Source organism: Hyperoodon ampullatus (genome assembly GCF_949752795.1).
Source record: "Hyperoodon ampullatus genome assembly, chromosome: 2".
Taxonomy (NCBI): Eukaryota; Metazoa; Chordata; class Mammalia; order Artiodactyla; family Ziphiidae; genus Hyperoodon; species Hyperoodon ampullatus.
In genome coordinates, this window is record NC_136915.1 from 35,522,881 (window position 1) to 35,547,955 (window position 25,075).

Here is a 25,075-nt window from a genome sequence, read left to right on the forward strand (position 1 = left end):
AAGCTCAAAAAATCTAACAACTTGCCAGAAGTCACAGAAGAAGTAAATTGTAAAGCCAGAAGAAAAACACAGGACTCCTAGTCAAGGAGCCCACTCATCTTCACCATGCTAAACTTTATCAATAATTCTTTTTAGGTCTTCAGGTCTACTTTATGATAAATAAAGAAAACATGGTAACAAGATGAAAGAAATCAGAAAAAGGAAAATGAAAGGCATTTACATTATTCAAGGATTAAGAAAAAAAAGGAATACCACAAGGCCAAAAGAGAACAAGCGTTTGTGTTCATGTAAATGGAGGGAACAGGAAGGCAGTCCAGACAACTGCATTAAGAATACTAGACTGGAGATAACAATCAGGCTTTAATTTTCATTTAAGACATAAAGATAGTATTACTTGCATTTTTGAAAATTGCTTCTCTTTACATGAAAAGCTCTTCTCCAAAAATGTGTGAAATACTTTGATGTTTCACATATAACTGATATTTACACATAGACAAAGAAGTAACATTTCAAAAATTTAATAAGGAAATTTTAGGGATGTCAACATATTTACCATCTGCATTTTAAAATCCTTTGAAGTTTCAACTTACGGGTCATGTTTCGTTTTTGACAAAACTTTAAATATTTAAAAATCATACTCACTATTTGACCATCTTAGGCATTTCCTTAGATAACCCAATGGTTCCTTAAATACAAACTCTGTCCTAATAAAAATACTACCCCCCACAAAGCCTCTAAAAAAAATACAGACATATCAGTTTATCAGGACACAAAACTATGTTCTGTAAGAAGAACATCTTTCAGAGTGTTTGTTAAACAATATCTGTCTCCCTGTTTAGACATACTCTGATTACAGCTGTTCTCTTTCTATAGGTTTCTCTTCTACAGTAGCAACCAACACATAGCTCAGGCCAAAATAAATATCAATATACTAACTGAAAGGCTCTGGTACTGGATATTTTATGGAACTATACTACAAAGGCAAATTGTTGAAGCTTTTACATGCTTTAAACTTAAAAGATAAAAAGATAAACAGCAGGAAATAAATACAGAAAATATATGTCCAAAATGTACATTCAAGAACATACATAAAACATAATTCTGTAATCAGAATTCTATATTTCTATATAGACTTCCATTATAAAACTGACAATATGGTCTTCAGGAAAAAAAGGGGGCTCTCAGAAATAAAGAAGTATTGCTCTAAGAACTATGAAACAAAGCAACAGAATAAAAGTCAGTCTTCATATCCAAAAGGAATGTCCAGTTGTCAACCCAACTAAGAATTCAAATTTCCAAAAATAATTCCAGTTCTAGGAACTTCAGAAGAAGAGAGCAAATGGTAGAGAAGACCACAATTCCTCAGCCCTTCAAGATATACATCCTTGCTAATGCTCTGGGTTAAACAATGTGGATTCTTCTCCTCTTCCTTCAAAATCTGGCAATAGATGCTAAACATTTTATACTCCACTTTTTCACACAATTAAAGTCCATGTGCTCAATATGTTTTAAAAAGCAAAAGATGGAGGGCAATAAGTGAGGTTCATTCCCTCTCAAATTTTTACATACATATCTCAGCCTTAAAACTCTATTACCAGAAGACTATGCCACCAATACTAAACTTTATCTTTTTAAATTTTGGTTTGTATAAAATTTTGGTTTGTTCTGACCTAAGAGTTCACTTCTAATTCTGCAGAGCTCAGTAACTGGAGTACTGAATTCCCTCTGCTGGCACCATAAATCTGCCTGACTAAATCCTGTTGCTGCTATACCTCATGGCTCACCCAATCCCAACTTAAACTCAGCTTGAGGTCTTTAGAGACTCTGTGTACAAAATAATTATTACATGGTTGGAAGCAGGAAAAAATCTTTTGAGGATAATCAGGAAAATTCAATATAATCAGAACGATTATCTTCAGTGAAAGGGAACGGTTTTGTTATATAAAACCAGTCCTCAGTGGTGTAGACACAGAGTAAAGAGAACCAAATTAAAACTCAAGAGACCTGGATTCTCCCTCAGTTAGACAACTGCTGTGCCCTAATTACAAAACAAACAAACAAAACCCCTTTTACTTCTTCCTAAACTGCCCACCTCACTCAAGAGTTGTTGAGATCAAATAATAAGTCTGAAAGTGCTTTGAAAAAACAGAAAATGCTATCCAAATAAAATATTAGCTTCATTACAGTTATACTTACTGTATTACTTGAAATGAACTTTTTTTTTTTTTTTTTTTTTTTTTTTTTGCGCTACGGGGGCCTCTCCCTGTTGTGGCCTCTCTCGTTGCAGAGCACAGGCTCCGGACCGCAGGCTCAGCAGCCATGGCTCACAGGCCTAGCCGCTCCACGGCATGTGGGATTTTCCCAGATCGGGGCACAAACCCGCGTCCCCTGCATCGGCAGGCGGACTCTCAACCACTGCGCCACCAGGGAAGCCCTGGAAATGAACTTTTAAGATCTATATTTCTGACATAATAACCCCATCACACTAAATTTGTGATAAAGAGCTTTTACCCGTTCTACAGATCGTGCTCTCTTCTTTGGCCGAGTAGGCAGCGCATCTTCCTTCGGATTGGTGTCTATTGCCCAATAGGACCCCTAAAGGTAAAGAAATAAATTATATTAACAGTATTTTACAGGAACTCTGTAACATTAAAATGGACTTTCACAATCCTCTGCTTCAAAAGCAAACATTCTTCAGTTACAACAATGGAAAAGTAGCATGAGAAGAAATACTAGTTTTGAATGGAGAAAAGTAAAGTTTATACAAGAAAAAAAAGTCCATTTATAACTATGTTATTAAAGAGAAAAAAAATCACAATCTGAAGAAGCCAAGTCCAAGAAATCTGCCACAGCCAAATTAAGAAATGATCAACCGAACACATTTAAAACATATATATATACTAATTCTTAATTGAACATATATGATAATTACAACAGCATATGACATTCAAGTCTAACAGAATTTTATTTTATATATAGTTTCTGCACCCTGGGACCTCACAAAACTAAACAGGTAAGTGAAACAATTTATAAAAACAACTTTCTTGACCACGTTTTAAAACAATAAGTGCAATGGTCTGTACATAAATCTTTTATTGCTTATTCTATCACAGTTAATTCTAACTATTTATCTTCTCTTACGTTTTGATACAAGTTCTCAGACCACTCTTTCGAAAATACATACTGAGGACCTACTGTGTTCCAGGCACTCAGAAATTGTGACTCCCTTGAAAAATAACTTGAAAAGCATAGATCATATAGTTTGCACATATACAAATGAGACCAAAGCTCAGAAAAATAAAAGTGGTCTGTTCAGCCAAGGATTTGAGAGTCAGGACCAGAATCAAGTTCTTTGCCTCTATCATTTCATTAATCTTCCTAGGCTGCTTTTGCAGGCAATATTTGACAACAAGGGGAAATACAGCTTTCATCTATCAATTTTCACACTTTGTGCCCAACATGAATTATCTCCTTATATCTCCTTAAATATACCATATTCTTTCATGCATCTGTGCCTGTCCTACATACTTATCTCCTTGCCTATAATATCCACCTTACCACTGACAAACTCATACTCTACCTCCAAAACTCAGCTCAGATGTTATCTAAAAGAATCCTTCTCTGATCCTCCTACAATACTCAAGAATTCATCTCTCTCTCCCTCTGCAAGATCTCTATACTATTTATACATTTAGATATGATTGTCTGCACTTAACATTACAATTTTATTTGCAGGTCTGTATCCCTTCTAGGCTACAAGTTCCTTAAGTGTAGAAACTCATTCCTATATCCACAGTGCATAGTAGAATATCAGACACAGAGCAAGTACTCAATAAACATGTGTTAAAATGGCGGGGGTGGGGGGTGGGGGAGATGTTGAACAAATTGTGCCAAGAATGTCAGAGTACAGGGTATAATGCCAGGCCTCCCCAGGTCCTAATCTAGGCAGTATATGAACTCAGCACTCACTTCACACACAGCCATACTGGGGCATTCTTCCATGTTGTCTTTTCTGCATTTCAGCTAATGAGCCTACTGGACCTGATGTAAACTTGCCAAGACACAACAAATTATGAGTATGGTTCAGGCTAGCAAGTTGCAAAATAAACAAAGCAGGAAAATGTGCTACACTCAGTTGTTGATGAAGTTGAAACTGAAGCAGGAAGAAAAATACCCAAACTCACTGGACAACAGTTTAAAAACCACTGTTTACGGAAATGATAAATTTCAGTGTTTAGTTTGTTTTGCATGGTTGTGTATATTTGTATTAATCTGGGAAACCACTCACTGTCCAAACATTACATTGATGTTATTAAACATTTTAATAAAACTACAAAAACAAATATGTATCTGTCCTTCCACACAAAATATAATTGGCTGTAGCTTATCACAAATAGATCAACAGAAGAGAAAAAAATCGTTCATAAGCCTAACCCATCCATTATGTACTTACAAAACCCTGAATGCCCATATATCTGAACAAAACTGTATTTCAAAAAGATACATGCACACCTATGTTAATAGCAGCACTATTCACAATAGCCAAGACAGGGAAACAACCTAAATGTCCACTGACAGATGAATGGATAAAGAAGTTGTGTTATATATATACAATGGAATATTACTCAGCCATAAAAAAGAATGAAATAATGCCATTTGCAGCTACATGGATAGACCTAGAGATTATCAAACTAAGTGAAGTTAAGTCAGAAAGAGAAAGACAAATACCATATGATATCACTGTTATGTGGAATCTAAAATATGACACAAATGAACTTAACTACAAAACAGAAACAGACTCATATAGAGAACAGATTTGTGGTTGCCAAGGGGGAAGTGGGGCAGGGGAGGATTGGACTGGGAGTTTGGGACTAGCATATGCAAACTATTATATATAAAATAGATAAACAACAGGTCCTATCATATAACACTAGGGAATTATATTCAATATCCTGTAATAAACCATAATGGAAAAGAACATATTTGTATAACTGAATCACTTTGCTGTACACAAGAAACTAACAGAACATTGTAAGTCAACTATACTTAACAAAAAACAAAAAAACCCCTGAATGCTCAAATGCAAAAACAATTGAAATGATTCACAAAAGAAGTTGTAAAATCTTCCACCTAGTGGCTCTTGCTAACCTATTATCTGAGTTTCACCTGTGAACTTACCAGTTTGGATTAAATGACTTAAAACTTCCCTTCACAAATCAAAACTACAAGATAACATTTGATACCCATTAGGATATCTATCAGCAAAAAAAGAGAAAATAACAAGTGCTAGCAGGGATGTGGAGAAACTGGAACCTTTGTGCATAGCTAGTGGGAATATAAAGTGGTACAGCTACTGTGGAAAATTGTATGGCAGTTGCTCAAAAACTTAAACATAAAATTACCGTATGATCTATCAATTTCACTTCAAGGTATATACCCAAGAATCAAAAGCAGGGACTTGAATAGATATTTGTACCCTCACGTTCATAGCAAGTTATTCACAATAGCTGAAACGTGAAAGCAACCCAAGTGTCAATCGATGGATGAACGTATATATATAATATGGTACACACATACAATGGAATATTATTCACTCTTTAAAAGGAAGGAAATTCTGACACATGTATGCTATAACATGAGTAAACCCTGAAGACATGCTGAGTTAAACAAGTCAGTCACAAAAAGGAAAATACTTTGTAATTCTAGTTTCATGAGGTACCTTAGACAGTCAAAATTATAAAGACAGAAAGTAGAATGGTGGTTGCCAGGAGCTGGGGGGAGGGAAGATGGGGAACTTGTTTAATGGGTACAGAGTTTCAGTTTGGGAAGATGAACAACTTCTGGAGATGGATGGTGGTGATGGTTGCACAACAGTATTAATGGACTTAATGCCACTGAACTATACACTTAACAACAATGACTACAACAGGGAGGTCAACTCAATGCTTTGTGATGACCTAGAGGATGGGATAGGGAGGGTGGGAGGGAGGCTCAAGATGGAGGGGATATGGGGATATATGTATACATACAGCTGATTCACTTTGTTGTACAGCAGAAACTAACACAACATTGTAAATAAAGCAATTATACTCCAATAAAGATGTGGGGAAAAAAAGTTAATCAGAAAAAAAAATGATTACAATGGTTAATTTTATGTTATATATATTTTACCACACACACAAAAAATCCCTTTCAGCTACTTTTAAAAAGCAGCTACCTTTTCTCTTCTGTATTAAACAATATTTCTTGCAGAAACTGCACGGCTTAAATACAGCCAATCAACAAACACATTCCTTCCCAGAGTAGGGCCTACTCCTCTAGGCTTACGTGGAGCAAGTAAGAAACAAGAGTTTTCTGTTTTCTGGTTTTATTTCTTCAAGTCAACTTTACTGAAGTATATTTTTAAAAAAATAAAGTGCACCCATTTTAAGCATACAGTTAAAGGCGTTTTGACAAATGTATACATGCACGCAACTAACACCAAAATCAAGATAAAGAACATTTCCATCACCCTAAAAAGCTCCTTTGTGTGACTCAACAAGCAACCCCTCTTCCTTTGCCCCCACATGTCCATCCCATACAACTACTCATCTGCTTCCTATTATTATAGTTTTGCATTTTATAAAATTTCATATAAATAAACTCAAACCGTCACACTATTTTCTACTACTATTAGCAATGTATGAATCAAGCTGCTCCATGTCTTTGCCAATACTTGGTATTTTAAGTCTTTTCAATTACAACCATCCTAGTGGATGTATAGTTGTACCTCAGTGATTTTTGTGTGCATTTCCGTAATAATGTTGATAGGCATCTTTGCAAGTGCTTATTGGCATCCATGTATTATCCTTTGTGAAGCAGTTATTCATAAATTTTGCTGCATGTTTTATTTGGGTTATAAGATTTTTTGTTTTTTGTGTTACGAGGATTTTTTAAATACTTTTTAAATAGCAAGTCCTTTGTCAGAGATAGACACATAGTTAAGTTTCTGTGTAAGTGTGAGGTAAGGATCAATATAAATTTTTCTTCCACCAAAGTACACACTATTTCTTGAAAAGACTATGTCCTTTCCCCATTGAATTACACTGGCATCTCTATCAAAAATCAGCTGAATATACATGTGAGTCTACTTCTGAACTCTAGTCTGTTCCACTGATCTGCATGTCTACCCTTGTGCTAATACCATTTTGTCTTGATTATTGTAGCTATATAGAAAGTCTTGAAATCAAGCACTGTTAAGTCCTACAACCTTGGTTTTTTTCAAAATTGTTTTGCTTGGTCTAGGTCCTTCGGATTTCCACATGACTATGAGAAACAGCTTGTCAATTTCTAAAAAAGAAAGAAAGAAAGAAAAAGAAGTCTGCTAGGACTTTTACTGGGATTTCATTAACTCTATAAATCAATTTGGGGAAGACTGACATCCAACAGTATGTCCTCTTTTCCACAAACATGCTATATCTCTCCATTTACTTAGGTCTTGTTTTATTTCTCTTGGTAATGTTTTACAGTTTTCAGTAAACATGTCTGCATATATTTTGTTAAAACATATCCCTAAAGTATTTCATTATTTTGGATGCTATTGTAAATGAAATTGCTTTCTTTATTTTCCAACCATTAATTGGTGGCATAAAAAAATTATACTGACCTTGTATCTTGTGACTTTGCTAAAGTCACTTATTAGTTCTAGTGGCTATTCCATAGACTCCTTAGGATTTTCTACATATGCAATAAAGTTGTTTGCAAACAAAGAAAATTTTACTTATTCTTTTTCAACCTGGATGTCTTCTATTTTTTTCTTGCCTTATTCCATTGGCTTGGACCTCTAACAGAATGTTGAATAACAGTGAATGCAAGCATTCTTGTTTGTTCTCAATCTCAGAGGAAAAGCATTCAGTGTCTCACCATTAAATATGATATAAACTGTTGGTTTTTTATAGATGCCTTTAATCAAATAAAGGAAATTCCTTTTAATTCCTAGTGTGCTGAATGAGTGTCAAATTTTGTCAAACTTTTCTACACTTGAGATAACATGATTTTTCAGTTTTCTTCTACTCACATGGTGAATTAAATCAATAGGTTTTTAAATTTTAACCTGCATTGCACTGCTGGGACAAATCCCTCCTGGTCATGATGTAGTCTCCTTTTCATATATCAATAAATTTAATTTGCTAATATTGTGTTAAAGATTATTGGGTCTATGTTCAAAGATTACTGGGTCTATGTTCACAAAGATATTGTCCTGTACTTTTCTTATTATTTCTTTGCCATCATAGTGATGGTGACCTCATGCAATGAAAACTGTTCCTTCATCCACTTTTTTTGGGGGGACGGGGTGGTGCTGGTAAGAGTTTCTGTAAGACTGGCATTGCTTTTTCTTTAAATATTTTAGCTTCTTGTTTCATTGCTTTTTCCTTAAATATTTTAGCTTCTTGTTTCATTGCTTTTTGTTTGTTCATTTTCTGTTTTATTGATTTCCCTTTATTATTTCCTTTTTTCTACTTATTTTGGACTCACCTTGTTCTTATTTTTCTAACTTCTTAAGATACATGCTTAAGTAATTGATTTTGGACCCTTCTTATTTTTCAAATAAAAGTATTTAAATTTTGATATTTTCTGCTCTCATCACTCAGCTCAAAATATTTTCTAATATCCCTTATGATTTCTTCTTTGACCCAGATGTACTTTAAAACTATATTAATTTCTAAACTTCTGGGATTTTCTAAGCATCTTTTTGTTTTTTATTCCTAATTTAATTCTGCTAGTCAGAAAACATGCGTCTGTAAAATTTCATTATTTAGAAGGGATTAATATCAACTTAACAGCTCATACAACTCAACATCAAAGAAAAAAAAAAACCCTGGCTTCCCTGGTGGCGCAGTGGTTGGGAGTCTGCCTGCCAATGCAGGGGACACGGGCTCATGCCCCGGTCTGGGAAGATCCCACATGCCGCGGAGCGGCTGGGCCCGTGAGCCATGGCCACTGAGCCTGTGCGTCCGGAGCCTGTGCTCTGCAATGGGAGAAGCCACGACAGTGAGAGGCCCGTGTACCGCAAAAAAAAAAAAAAAAAAAAAAAAAAAAAAACAATTAAAAAAATGGGCAGAAGACCTGAATATTTTTCCAAAGACATACAGATTGCCAATAGGCACATGAAAAGATGCTCAACTTCATTAATCATCATGGAAATGCAAATCAAAACCACAACGAGATATCACTTCACAACTGTCAGAATGGCTATCATCAGAAAAACCACAAATAACAAATGTTGGAGAGAATGGGGAAAAAAGGAAACTCCTGTACACTGTTGGTGGGATTGTAAATTGGTACAGCCACTGTGGAAAACAGTATGGAGGTTCCCCCAAAAAGCTAAAAATAGAACTACCATGTGATCCAGCAATTCCACTCCTGGGTATATATATATTAAAAAAAAATGAAAACATTAATTCAAAAGATACATGCACCCCAATGTTCATAGCAGCATTATTTACAATGGCCAAGATATGGAAGCAACCTAAGTGTCCATCAACATAGAAATGGATAAAGAAGAGGTGGCATACATACACAATGGAACACTACTCTGCCATTAAAAAAAAAAATGAAAGTTTGCCATTTGCAACAACATGGATAGACTTGGAGGCTTATTATGCTTAGTGAAATAAAACAGAGAAAGACATATACTGTATTTTATCACTTATATGTGGAATCCAAAAAAATAAAACAAACTAGTAAATATAAAAAAAAACAAACTCACAGATATAGAAAACAAACTAATGGTTACCAGTGGGGAGAGGAAAGTGGGGATGAGCAAGACAGGGGTAGGGGTTTAAGAGGTTGGAACTACTATGTATTAAAATAAATAAGCTACAAGGATATATTATACGGCACAGGGAACATAGCCAATATTTTATAACAACTATAAATGGAGTACCTGAAACTTATATAATATACCACATCAACTATACAAGTAAAAGATTGTGGATTTGTTGATTTCTCTTTTTAGTTCTGGTAGTATTTGTTTGGTTTTTTTGAAGTTCTACTTTTGGGCACATCCATTTATAATTCTTAGATGTTCCTGATCAATTGATCTTTTCTTCTGCTGTATGCAATATTCTGTTAAGGCCATTCAGTGAACTATTCATTTAGTTATTGCATCTTTCAGCTCTACAATTTTCATTTGGTTCTTTTTATAGTTTCCACCTCTGTATTCAAATTCCCTATCTCTTCATTCATTCATTATTAGAATATGTTTTATTTTAATTCTTTCAACATATTTATAATGGCTGTTTTGAAATTTGTGTCTGCTAAATCCACTATCTGGGCCACCTGTTCCACCTGATTCAGGAGCTAACTCCAACTCTTATCTAAGCCATACTGACATCAATCTCTTTCACTTCCTTCACTTCAAGGCAAGCTCCCCATAAAGGTTTCTCTAAGTAATATACAATGCTGAATTCCAACAAAAGTACTACAGGCATACCTCAGAGATACCGCAGGTTAGGTTGCAGACCACTGCAATAAAATGAATATCTCAATAAAGCAAGTCATGAATTTTTTAGTTTCCCAGTTCATATAAAAGTTATGTTTACACTATACTGTAGTCTATTAAGTGTGCAATATCATTATGTCTAAAAAAACAATGTATGTACCTTAATTTAAAAATACTTCATTGCTAAAAAATACTAACCATCATCTGAGCCATCAACTAGTCATAATCTTTTTGCTAGTGGAGGGTCTTGCCCCAATGTTGATGGCTGCTGACTAATCAGGGTAGTAGTTGCTGGTAGCTGTGGCAATTTAATAAAATAAGACAATAATGAAGTTGGCCACATCAACTGATTCTTCCTTTCATGAACAATTTCTCTGTAGCATGCAATGCTGTTTGATAGGATTTTACCCACAGAACTTCTTTCAATAATGGAATCAATCCTCTCAAACCCTGTTGCTGTTTTCTCAACTAAGTTTATGCAATATTCTAAATCCTTTGCTGTTGTTTCAACAAACTTCACCTTCACCAGGAGTAGATTCCATCTCAAGAAACCATTTTCTTTGCTCATCCCTAAGAAGCTACTCCTCAACCATTAAAGTTTTGTCAAGAGTTTGCAGCAGTTCAGTCCCATCTTCAGGCTCCACTTTTAATTCTAGTTCTCTTGCTGTTCTCACTCCACATCTGCAGTTACCTCCTCCACTGAAGTCTAGAACCCCTCAAAGCCATCCATGAGGGTTGGAATCAACTTCTTCCAAACTCCTGTTAATGTTGATGTTTGACCTCTTCCAGTGAATTCATAAGTGTTCCTAAAAGCATATGGAATGCTGAATCCTTTCCAGAACACTTTCAATTTCCTTTGCCCAGATCCATCAGAGGAATCACTATGGCATCTATATCTTTATGAAATATATTTCTTAAATAGTAAGGTTTAAAAGTCAAAATTGTTTGTTGATCCATAGGGTGCACAATGGATGTTGTGTTATTAGCAAGCATTAAAACAACATTAATCTCATTGTACATCTCCACCAGAGCTCTTGGGTGACCAGGTACAATTTCAATGAGCAGTAATAGTTTGAAAGGAATCTTTTTTTCTGAGCAGTAAGTCTCAACAGTGGGCTTAACATATTCAGTAAACCATGTTATTAGCAGATGTACCTTGGTGGTCAGAATGGTAAATGAGCACTGGCTTCAACTTAAACCCACCAGTTACATTAGCTCCTAACAAGAGAGTCAGCCTGTCCTTTGAAGCTTTGCAGCCAGGCAGTGACTTCTCCTCTTTAGCTATGGAAGTCCTAGATGGCATCTTCTTCCAATAGAAGGCTGTTTTGTCTACACTGAAAATCTATTGTTCAGTGTCACCATTATAATGAATTATCTTAGCCAGAACTTCTAGATAACTTGCTGCAGCTTCTGCATCAGCACTTGCTGCTTCACCTTGCACTTTGATGTTATAGAGACAGCTTTGTTCCTTAAACCTCACGAACCAATCTCTGCTAGCTTCAAACTTTTCTTCTGCAGCTTCCTCACCACATTCAGCCTTCATATAACTGTAGAGAGTTAGGGCCTTGCTCTGGATTATGCTTTGGCTTAGGGGAATGTTGTAGCTGGTTTGATCTTCTATCCATACCACTAAAACTTTCTCCATATCAGTAATTTCGCTTTCTTATCATTTGTATGTTCAGTGGCGTAGGACTTTTAACTTCCTTCAAGAACTTTTCCTTTGCATTCACAACTTGGCTAAATGTTCAGCACAAGAGGCCTAGCTTTTGGTCTGTCTCAGCTTTCGACATGCCTTCTTCACTAAGCTTAATCATTTTCAGCTTTTGATGTAAAGTGAAAGATGTGCAACTCTTCCTTTCACTTGAATACTTGGGGGCCACTCTAGGGTTATCAGCTGGCCTAATTTCAATATTGGTGTGTCTCAGGGAATAGGGAGGCCCAAGGAGAGGGAGAGAGAAATGCAGGAAAGTCTGGTAAGTGTAACAGTCAGAATACATAAACAACATTTATCGATTAAATTTGCAGTCTTATGTGGGCATGGTTCACGGTACCCCAAAACAAGAGTAACATCAAAGATCACTGATCACAAATCACCATCACAATTATAACAATAATGAAAAAGCTTGAAATATTGCAAGAATTATCGAAATGTGACAAAGAGACGTGAAGTGAGCAAATGCTGTTGGAAAAATGGTGCCCAACAGACTTGCTTAACACAGGGTTGCCACAAACCTTCAATTTACTAAAAATGCAATATCTGCAAAGCACAATAAAATGATATATGCCTATACAATATTTAAAAGGTCATGTGATATCCTGAAGAGAACATCTATTAACCCATAGACCTGGATTCAAATCCCAGATCTGGTTCGATAACCTCGGACAAGTTACAAAAGCTTCGATCCACTTTCCTCATTATCTCTTTCATAGAGTCATCATGACAATCAGCCCTAAGCGTACATCAGGAAAACTAGTCATCAGTATTTATTTACCACCTGTGTCCAATAGACACTTCTTGTTTATAGTTAAGACATTTTGCAAATAATTTACAGAATAAATAATAAAAGGATTGTGAAAAAAACCTTGTATGAGATATTTTAGTAGGAATTTAAACATAACAAACCCAAATTTTCTATATTTTATATATATAATATACATTTAAAATAGTCAATTTTTCTGGTTTTGAAGGTATGTATATCATATGGTCAGTATCTTTTGAATGTAAGTGCTTAAACTGTCGTCTATGAAACTAAAACATCTATCTTGTAAATACTGATTCCAGATTTCCAATCTCTAAAATGTTCTACTTTATTACTTGTGGGGTTTTTTATCTTATATTTTGCTATCAAAAGGCAATGCTGATTCTAGATTATAAATATATATATTTAATAGATTCTAGCATATTATTCCTTCTTGTTCTTCTACTTTTCAAAATGCAATACATTTGTAATTTTTGATGGCTCAGAATTTTGTTGAAGGATGGCCATCTCTGCTCCATAACTGCAAAAAACATTTTCATATTTGGTTTATAAATCCCAAATAGAATGATGAATCCAATATTAATTGGATACACAAACATTAGTTTCCATTTCTATATCATTTATTTCCTTGTAAGCACTTTTGTTTACACATCAGACTTCAGGATCTGTCCACTTATGAACCATATCAAGTGAATTTTGGTGCACAAACATCATAAAAGGTGAAAAATACTGTAACATGACTTCCTAGGAAAAAATGGGATGATTCAGATTCTAGTCACAAAGTACTGCATGATGAAGACCTTCTTCCTGAATGACTAAATGGATGAGAATAGCATGTATCTTTTTGTCCTTAGAAATATATCACTAACTCAGTATTTCTTAGGTTTGGGAAAACTAATCTATAATATCATCCACTCAATTTCACCATCATAATTAGAGTGTTGCTGCCTGTATTTATCTTCTGATTCTACTGATAATAATAAACAATTTTCCTGTCAATTTTCATCTCTTTGTCATTATGAGCAGAAAAAAAAAAAAACCTAAACTCTCAACTATGTTCAATGAAAACTAAAAGGGAAAAAAACAAAAAAAGACTAGACTTAAATGGCATCTACAGACTTTCATTATACCTTCTTAAAGAATGCTATACTTTAGGCAACACAGTAAGAAAACTGAAGGATAACAGTGATAATTTCGTTACTTCATTGTCCTTCTAGGTCATTCAATCATTCTGCTATATTCTTGTTATTTTAGTGGTTGGGCATGATGGAGAAAAACTGATGGGTAATGATGAAATAATTCTTAAGATGATGGTAAATTTTCTAATTGTGCTTTGGAAGACTTCTTTTAAAGAATAAAAGTCATAGAGTAAAAATCTTAACAAATTAGAACCACTCAAAATACATACTCAAAAACGAAATTGGGTCCAACAGACCCTGATGATATACTAAGGGTTAAATAAAATATATATGAAATATTCCCTCCTCCATTATTTGATCACATATTATTTTGTATTAATCTTCTAGTATTCTTTCTCATCTCCTACAATTTCTATCAAAGAGCATGCTAATATGCACATAAAAAGATGATCATCATCATCTGCCATCAGGGCAATGCAAATCAAGCCCATTATATATCGAGATACCACTTCACATCCTAGGATGGCTATAACAGAAAAGGCACACAATAAAAGGTGTTGGCAAGGATATGAAAAAACTGGAAGCCTTGTAATTGTTAGAGTAAACTGGTGCAGCCTCTTTAGAAAACAGTCGGGGCAGTACAAAAGATTAAACATATGACCCAACAATTCCACTCCTAGAGAAATGAAAACATGTCCAAGAGAAATGAAAACATTACGCCCCTACAAAACCTTATACACAAATGATCACAGCATTTTTCGTAACAGCCAAAAGTGAAAACAACCCAAATGTCCATCAACTGATGAACAGATAAACAACTGTGATATACCCATACAATGAAATATCATTCAGTCATAAAAAAGGAATAAAATGCCGCTATATGCTACCACATAGATGACCCAGAAAGCCTTACACTAAATGAAAGAAGCCAGACACAATAGGTCACATATTGTATGGTTCCATTTATATAAAATGTCCAAAATAAGCAAACCCATAGAGATGGAAAGTAAATTACTGGTTGCCAGAAGTTTGGAGGATGAGGGAGGGTACCTGTTAATGAGAAGTCGGTTTCTTTTTGGACTGATAAAATAAAAATGTCAGACTTCCCTGGTGGTGCAGTGGTTAAGAATCTGCCTGCCAATGCAGGGGACACGGGTTTGAGCCCTGGTCTGGGAAGATCCCACATACCGCAGAGCAACTAAGCCCATGCACCACAACTATTGAGCACTCACTCTAGAGCCCACGAGCCACAATTACTGAGCCCACGCGTCACAACTACTGAAGCCCGCGCACTCTAAGGGCTCACATGCCGCAATTACTGAGCCCGTGTGCTGCAACTACTGAAGCCCGCACACCTAGAGCCCATGCTCCACAGCAAGAGAAGCCACCGCAATGAGAAGCCTGCACAACACAACAAAGAGCAGCCTCCCCTCACTTCAACTAGGGAAAGCCCGTGCGCAGCAACGAAGACCCAACACAGCCAATAAAGAAATTAACTAATTAATTAATTAAAAATGAAAATGTCCTGGAATTAGACAGTAGTGGTGGTTGCACAACTTTGCAAATATACTGAAAACCACTGAATCACACCCTTTTAAAGGGTAAATTTTATGGTATGTGAATTATATCTCAATAAAAAATATTTTTTAATTAAGAAAAAAACTGGAATCAAGGAGCTCTAATCTAATATAGTGGTATAGCCAACAGAGTCAAAAGTCACTTGTCACAAAGCAAAGTAGGTGGTAATGTCCATAAAGAATTCAAGTTTCTTGATTTCAAGCTGTTTCCTGGCTTTCCTTTGGACCACATTAGTCTTGATAAAAGTTCTAAATAGTCATTAATGTCAGAGTAAGTCAAGCAGTTCACCTACCCAAAGAATAGGAACTCCAAAGTCTCTCAAATTCAAAGTATATGAGTTAATATTAAGAAGTGAAACAGGGCTTCCCTGGTGGCGCAGCGGTTGAGAGTCTGCCTGCCAATGCAGGGAACACGGGTTCGTGCCCCGGTCTGGGAAGATCCCACATGCCGCGGAGCTGCTGGGCCCGTGAGCCAGGACCGCTGAGCCTGTGCGTCCGGAGCCTGTGCTCCGCAATGGGAGAGGCCACAACAGTGAGAGGCCCGTGTACCGCAAAAAAAAAAAAAAAGAAGTGAAATAAATTACCTTGACCCCTGGCTTGCTGATCAAAAGAAAAGGTCTGAGTGAAAAGAAGCAAAGTGACAATTTCTAGAACATCTAAAGACCAGCCTTTAATTTAAAACAGCAAGAGAATATTAGAAAAGTTTCCTTAAGAAGAACAGAACAGCTGCTTCTTAGTTAACTAGGAAAAGATGTTTATTCTTGTGAGAAACATGTATTAAACATCTGCTATGTATCAAATATTATGCTAGGTGCTATGGGCCTATGAAAATGAAAAAGACCCAATCCTTGTCAACGAAAAACTCACAACTGGGTGGAATAGATCAAAATACAGATAGCTACACCATTTAGGAGCTGTAACAGTGGTATATTCAAAGAACTATGGTAATAAAAAGAAGAAAGAGGTGAAAATAGGGAAGGAGGGAGGAAGGAAAGCAGGAATGGAGGAAGGGAAGGAGGAAGGAAAAAGGTGAAACAAAGAGAAAAAGGAAGGTTACCTCCTTTCAGAGTAATGCTGACACCTGAGCTGGGCATTAAACAATGAGTAAAATAGAAAGACTACCTAGATACAATGAAGAGTATGGGCAACAACATGAAGATATTTAACTGCATCATAAATCCAAAAACAATGGTGCAGTATAGCATCAATATAAAGTTCAGGGAGATGAAGCTGAGGGCTAGGGTTGAAAATGTGGCATTAGAGGTAGGTCTGTGTGTTTATTAGTGTACCACAGCTTAAGGCAGCAACGTAATAGATGGAGCAAAGGTAAGCAGAGATTAGAGGAAGGAGACAATTGGAGGTAACACAATAATCCATGTTATTTATCATTAAAATAATTATTTTTTTTAAATCTCATTTCTTCTAATTACTTTGTTTTCATCTAAAAACCCAGAATCTCAAAGCATCAGTGATGATGTAAGGAATCAGATGAAAGGATGGATTAGGTTCTAAACACTATATAGATCAGGACAGTACTACATACCTTCTTATTATAAAAATCCACAGTGAAGCAGAAGCTCCTAAGCATGTCTCATGTCCACAAACTGGCTGGAGACAACACAGAAGCCCTAATGTTCCAGCATCAAAGCAAATGGTTAAACTCATTTCACCAATTTTCTCTTAACATACACAAAAAACGATCAAATGGAAATTCTAGAAACAAAAAGTCCAATAATTCACCAGATGTGACAGAACAGAGTCAGAGAGCCAGAGATCTTGAAGCTAGATCAGTAAAAATTACCCAATATAAGGAACAAAAAGGAAAAGAACAAAGGAAAATTAATAAAGCCAGAATGACCTATGAAACAATGTCAAATAGTCTATCATATTTTAATTGGACACTAAAAGCAAAGGAGAGAAAATGGGGCCATATTTTTTTTAAAGAAATAATGACCAAAAATATCTCAAATTTGGATGAAAACCCCTTCTTATTGATCCCTAGATTAGCAAATTCCAAGGAGAATAAAGAAAACCACACTGAGGCATATCATAGACCGCTTAAATCTAAAGATAAAGAAAAAAATCTTGAACGCTACCAGAGGAGGTAGGGTTGGGGAAGGGCATATTACATACAAGAAAATAAAAGTATATTATAAATGACAGCTGAGTTTTCTCCAGAAATAATGGAGACCAAGGATGATGGAACACCTTCAAAGGTCTGAAAGATGGGGAAAACCCAAAAAACTCAATATTCCACACCCCCAAAAAATATGAGGATGAAATAAAGACCTTCGCAAGTAAACAAAAGCCTACACAATGTGTTGCCTACAGTCCTGCACTACAAGAAATGCCAAACGATGTTGTTAGGCTAAAGAGGAAAGATATCAGATTGAAATTTGGATTTATAGAAAAGAACATCAGAAAAGATAAAAAAATTAGGAAAATATTTTAGTCAAAATAACTTCCTTAAAACACAACTAACCTTTTAAAGCAAATAAAGCAAATCCTAAGGTGGGATTTATGATGCAAGGAGAAGTACAAGATATGACAACAGCACAAAGAAAAGGATGGGTAGATAAACTGTTGTAGGGTTATTACGCTTGTGAAAGGGATGGGAAGAGGTAAGTAGTAAGTGGTATGAAGTGTGAGGTGTAAAGTGAAAAGTGGTATAATATTACGTCAAAATAGACTTTGATAAGTTAATAATACATACTGTTAAGCTCTAGAATGACTACTGAAAAATTAAGAAAAGGAGCATATAGCTAAGAAGTCATTAGAGAAAATAAAATAGAATACTATATTTGATTAACCACAAAGGTTGCAAAAATGAAGCAACACAGAAACAAAAGAAAAAAAAAACAACCAAACCAATAATCATATTAAATACAGACTAAGCACTCCAATTAGAAGGCAGAGACTGTTACACTGAATTTAAGAAGGAAGAGTCAATGGCTACATGCTGTTTATAAGACACACACTTTAAATACAAAGACAGTTATAGATTAAAAGCAAAATACTAGAAAAAAATATACCATGAAGTTGCACAAGAAAGCTGTAGTAGCTATATTAATATCAGACAAATAAAGTTTCAAGACAAAGAGTATGTGAAGAAATTAAAAAGAACATTTCATAAAGATAAAAGAACAATTCAACAGGAAGATTAAACACTCCATACATAAATATTAATTTGAAATGGATCATAGACCTAAATGTAAAAACTAAAACTATAAAACCTACAGAAGAAAACAGAGGAGAAAATATTTATGACCTTGGTTGATTTCCTGGACAGGACACACAAGTCATTAATCATTAAATTAAAAATTAATAAATTAGACTTCATCAAATCTAAAACTTCTCTTTTTAAGACATTATTATGAAAACAAAAAGACAACTCACATTTTGAAAAAATGGTTATACAATATAAATCCAAGAAAAGACATATCTAAAATATATATAAAACTCTTACAACTCAGTTAATAATGACAACCAAATTTTAAAAGAAAAAAAATTGCAAAAGACTTTAAAAGAACTTTAAGAAGTGAAGATATACAAATGACAGCTAAGCACATAAAAAAGATGCTCAAAATCAATGGTCATCAGGAAAGTTCAAAATAAAATCATTATGAGACATTACATCACATCCCCTAAAATGACTAAAATTAAAAAGATAGAGGGAACTCTACTCAGTACTCTGTAATGACCTATATGGGAAAAGAATCTTAAAAAAAGTGGATATATGTATATGTATAACTGATTCACTTTGCTGTACAGCAGAAACTAACACAACATTGTAAATCAACTATACTCCAATAAAAAGTAATTTAAAAAAAAATAGGTAATATCAACTGTCAGTCAGGATATGGAGCAACTGGAACTCACATGTCTTGCTACTGGGAATGTAAAATACACAACCACTTTGGAGAAAGATTTAGCAGTTTCTTATCAAGTTAATGTCTCATCTACCCTTTGACATAACAACCCTTCCATTATTCAAGAGAAACGAAAGCATATGTCCATAGAAAACTTGTATAAGAATTTCTTAGTAGCTTGTTCATAATAGCCCTAAACTGAAAACAACCCAAATGTCCACCAACAGATAAATGGACAAAAAATTGTGGTATATTCATACAATGGAATACTACTTAGCAATAATAAGAAACAACTGACATATGCAATAGCATCACGGACATTATGCTGAATGAAAGAAGCTAGACATAAGAGTATATACCAAATGATTCCATTTATGTGACATCCCATTATATGAGATTTACGTGAACTAATCTGTTATGGAAAAATCTACTATGGACCTAAAGATCACTATCTAAAACTGAGGCCTGAATACAACTTTGTTTTAAAGATTGAGATAATGCATGTAAAATAGCCCCCTAGTCTGTAAAGCTATATACAAATGTAGACATTATTATTAACTTATATCAACAATTCTGGTACAGCAAGTTAACGTCCTCCTGGAGAAGAAGGCAATGTCTTAGTCTGTAAAATCTCAAAGAAAGATCACAAACTAGAATTGTCCAGCTCTCAACACATCTTCCAAAACCGAATCACCTGCCAACTTCAAATGTGTCAAAGATGAACAATGGACTTAAATGCCTTTATTTTCAGCATTACAAAATATCACTTCAAATAAAGTACATTTTAATTATTCCAATAATTTCTGACTGAAATTTTATGTCAGTACAAAGACCCCTGCTCTATTACACACTGATATGACCTTTCTTTAACAGCTCTTAGATTAGAAATAGCCTAATAAAAATGCCATTATCTGATTAAATATAAATAAACCCAAGAAGAATATTAATTTCATATTCCTGGGGAAAGCAGTCCCTGTCATAAATGGCTAGCCATTCCAAATGGCTAAATCTGTGGGTTTTATGTTTTAACTAACTATATTATCATGTATATATGCTCATTGGTAAAGTGAATCATCACAGACTATTCTCTGCTCTCAGTGCACACCATATCAAGAGCCTCAGACATAGTACTGGATCCCTTTTGTCCCTGACTTCTTTGGCTTCAGACCATGTGTCTCAATGTTTTTTCTCTCCCAGTTTAGATATGGCAATCCAATTTTAAAGGTGGTTTTTTTTTGTTTTGTTTTGTTTTTACCCTCCATCATCTTAGGGTGCTGCTCCTGGGTAGCTGCCCACAACTCCAAGGCACAGCATTTGCATGCACCATATAGACAGAGTGAACATCCTTCCTGGTTTTAGTCTTGGTTTATACCTATTGCCTATACGTAATTGAGAAAAACGTCTTTTTATTCTCAGAAGTTTCTAGTTTGGGCAACAGGTTAAATAATCACTCTACTCAGACCACAAAAATAGGCTACGAACAGTCAATACACAGTAGGCACTCAAAGGCAGGTAGCTTGGGTGGCTAACTGGCTGAATGAATGTATGGACAAAAACTATTCCAATGCCAGCTCAGGTCTCTGGAACATTCTTGTTGAACAAATACAGTCTTTTATTACTTTTACATTGATTATCAAATTAATCTAAGTGCTGCCCAGAAAAGATTATTAAGGAACTCACTCTTAATCAATGGATTAAAAATACTATGTAAGAGTGAAGTAAGTCATAAAGAGAAAAACAAATACCGTATTTTAACACATATATATGGAATCTAAAAAAATATGGTTCTGAAGAACCTAGGGGCAGGACAGGAATAAAGACGCAGACGTAGAGAATGGACTTGAGGACACGGGGAGGGGGAAGGGTAAGCTGAGACAAAGTGAGAGAGTGGCACTGACATATATACACTACCAAGTGTAAAATAGCTAGTGGGAAGCAGCCACATAGCACAGGGAGATCAGCTTGGTGCTTTGTGACCACCTAGAGGGGTGGGAAAGGGAGGGTGGGAGGGAGACGCAAGAGGGAGGGGATATGGGGATATATGTATACATACAGCTGATTCACTTTCTGTTTCTGTTATACAGCAGAAACTAACACAACACTGTAAACCAATTATACTCCAATAAAGATGTTAAAAAAATTAATAATATGTAATTAGTATACTGATTGTAGTATAGTAAATGGTTTCTCTACATGTTTAGGATACTTAAAAACAGTATATTCTATTAAGCAATTAATAGTTGGCCATATCTTGTTTTTAAATCATCAGTGCCTTAACCTAATCTTTTTAGAAAAAGTTGAAGATGCTGTTAGTATCAGCAGTTCTTATCAAATAAGGTTTTTACTACATCACAACTGATTTCCAAAAGACAGACAGCTCACCTATATTTACTATAACTCATATAATACTTACTGTAACTCACATATGATAGATAGTATGACTTATATGTTACTAGTTTAGGTTAATTCAACTCTGTCTTGTATCTCAGTATTTATCAAATTAATTATTGAATCTAAGCCTAAAAGAAAAAAACTTGATGCTCAAATGAACTTATGACAGGCAACAACCCACATGCTCTTCAAATGGTGACTAAACTGGTAAATCTGTAAGATGAACTATATGAAATAAAATGGAACTGCTGATACTAACAGCACAGATGGATCTTAAATGCATTATGCTAAGCGAAAGAAGTCAGACTCAAAAGGCCACCTAATGTATGAGTCCCATTTATACGAACTTCTGGAAAAGGCAAAATTATAAGAACAAAAAATAGATCAGTGGTTGCCAGGACTTGGAGTGGGGGCAGGGGGGCACTGACTACCAAGGGGCAATACCGTTCTGTATCTTGACCATGGTGATGCTTACACTGTATGCATTGGTCAAACTACTAGAATTATAGGCCAAAGAGTAAATTTTACCATGTATAACTTTTTAAAAAATTAATCTCAGGGCAAAAAAATTATTTTTTAAAAAGCAGTTTAGATCTGGAAAAGAAAAAAGGCCAACAGCAACAAACTTATTTCCCACCCTTAAGAACAGAGACTACTGCATGTGCAAGTAAAAGGCAGCTCTAACTAAACTGCTTTGACTAACAGTGTATTGTCAGGGTTCTGTGCCAGCACCACTTTCTGTTTCTGCAGTGTTGTCTCTCTGAATCAGACTCTCATCTCTTATCTAACCCAATTTTTCAAATCCTCTCTGAATGCCTCTCTCAATGCTTAGTCTGGGTTTTCTAACCCTGGTTTGTCTAACTGACCGCCTTACATACATAATCCACTTCTGCCTTAACATGCACTCTTGGCATCAACCCATTTCTTCACTCTTGACCTCATGTTAGTACTTACATTACTTCCCTTAGTTCCTGATTCTATCTCAACTTTGTTCTGATGGGTCGCTCTTGATCGTGTCCTCTTCTCAGCCTTCAAAAGGGGGTTCTTACCTATCATGAGTTAAAACTATGAAGAGTAATCATTTCTTCTCTCCTTGAAGTGCTTTAGAAGTGGCAAATTCTAAAGCCTCCCTTGGGAACCCTATGAGTGTTTTTTTCACTCCAATAATATGATGTACTTATTTCTGTCCAACTGAACTCTTGCCTATCTTTAAGTTCTACTTCCTGCTTGGTTTTATTCAAAGACACAGATAAGACGTCAACTTCTTCCTTACAAAAATCATACATCTACTTTAAGACTATTATTAAACTTAATACTATCTTCCTTCTTCAAGGTACATACCTATGATTCCTGCAGCACTGTTTATCACTTAATGCTGTATCTTATGTTCTCTCAAACCTCTCCAGTCTTTCTACAACCCTTTACAAATGAAATGACCAAAACAGGATACTAACAAATAACAGACAATTTACAAATAAATACAACACAATACTAACATGGCCAAAAAAGAATACCCTTTGAACAAAAGCAATCAGTCAACTGTGTTGTGGTCTCTTACATTATGACAGAGGGCAGGAGTAGAAAATAACCACAATCTCAGAACTTCCAAAAGTTTATTCTCTAGCACTGAGCTGCTGTCTCCTCACAAACCAGGAGACCCCCAATCTCCACAGCCATTGAGCATTTACAACCTCTCCACCCCAGGGAAGAAAAAACATCCAAAAAACAAAAACCTCTTCTTACTATGAATTCACTGTAGTTATCTCTCCCAGGCCACGCATGGGGCCTTCACGGGGTCTTAAACTTCTTAGCTATCATCTCATTTCTCTTAGAGCCCAATTGCTGCTATTTAATTATACATGTTAAAACTACCTCTTATAATCTTTTATTTCCTTTAAAGTCAAAGTATCATTTTCCTGAGCTAGAGAAGAGGGAACAAGGTTGAGAAAAGATTAAGCTGGAAAGCAAAAAAACAGAACTCTATTTTTTTAAAAAACTGAATTTAGCTGATAGGATTTGGCTTTCCATAATGTGAGCAAAATACTTACCTTGAAGATAATTAAGAGGCATTTGTGAATTCCAGAAAAAGAAGGCTTTTACCAAAAAAATTAGATCAAAAAACCGGACAGGGCTTCCCTGGTGGCGCAGTGGTTGAGAGTCCGCCTGCCGATGCAGGGGACACGGGTTCGTGCCCCAGTCCGGGAAGATCCCACATGACGCGGAGCGGCTGGGCCCGTGAGCCATGGCTGCTGATCCTGCGCGTCCGGAGCCTGTGCTCCGCAACGAGGAGAGGTCACGGCAGTGAGAGGCCCGCATACCGCAAAAAAAAAAAAAAAAAAAAAACAGACAAAAAACCAAAGCTAATGATAAGAGGAGATAAGAGGCAGGAATTAAAAAAAAAAAAAAAAAGACTGCAGGATACAGAAACAGGGCTATAATCAAGGGAAAAGAAAATAGAAATCTATCCCCAAAAAGGCAGCAGAGCTATGGATGCAAAATATAATTTCATTTTGGGTTTCTTTTTTTTTTTTTTTTTTTTTTTTTTTTTTTTTTTTTTTGTGGTACGCGGGCCTCTCACTGTTGTGGCCTCTCCCGTTGCGGAGCACAGGCTCCGGATGCGCAAGGCTCAGCGGCCATGGCTCACGGACCCAGCCACTCCGCGGCATGTGGGATCTTCCCAGACCGGGACACGAACCCGTGTCCCCTGCATCGGCAGGCGGACTCTCAACCACTGCGCCACCAGGGAAGCCCTTGGGTTTCTTTTTAAAGAAAGCAATAATGTAGCTGTTTGTATTTAGTTTCAGGGAACTGAGAAAAATGGACTTCAGACCATCAATGTACATGGGAGAGTATCAAATATTAAGGGCTTTTATGACAAAAGCTTCTAGAAAATAAAGGACTGAGTCAGGAATAAATAATCATATAAAAGCACCTGTAATTAAACAATACTTTAGGCTTCTACACCTCTCTGGTAACACACTGAACAGGGAGTTATACCATAAAAGTATAGGGAAGAAGAAGCTGTATGAGCTACTTCTAACTCTACCTCTTGGACCCATCTGGATCATGGCAGCAGGTAGCAAAATCCTAAGGTGTTAAAGTACACCCATCACCCAAGACCAAAAACTACTCCCAC

General features: G+C 35.7%; 1 protein-coding gene across 2 annotated transcripts in view; it reads right to left on the bottom strand.

The window, feature by feature from the left end:
- FOXJ3 (forkhead box J3) overlaps nucleotides 1-25,075 on the bottom strand; it is a gene marked incomplete at both ends in the record, with an annotated part of 108,840 nt that overhangs the window by 50,459 nt on the left and 33,306 nt on the right. For both annotated transcript variants that reach the window (XM_079724752.1, XM_079724753.1), the window contains one exon: nucleotides 2,512-2,595. In XM_079724752.1, coding sequence (XP_079580878.1) covers nucleotides 2,512-2,595 — 84 coding nt within the window. The remainder of the gene's footprint in view (nucleotides 1-2,511; nucleotides 2,596-25,075) is intronic.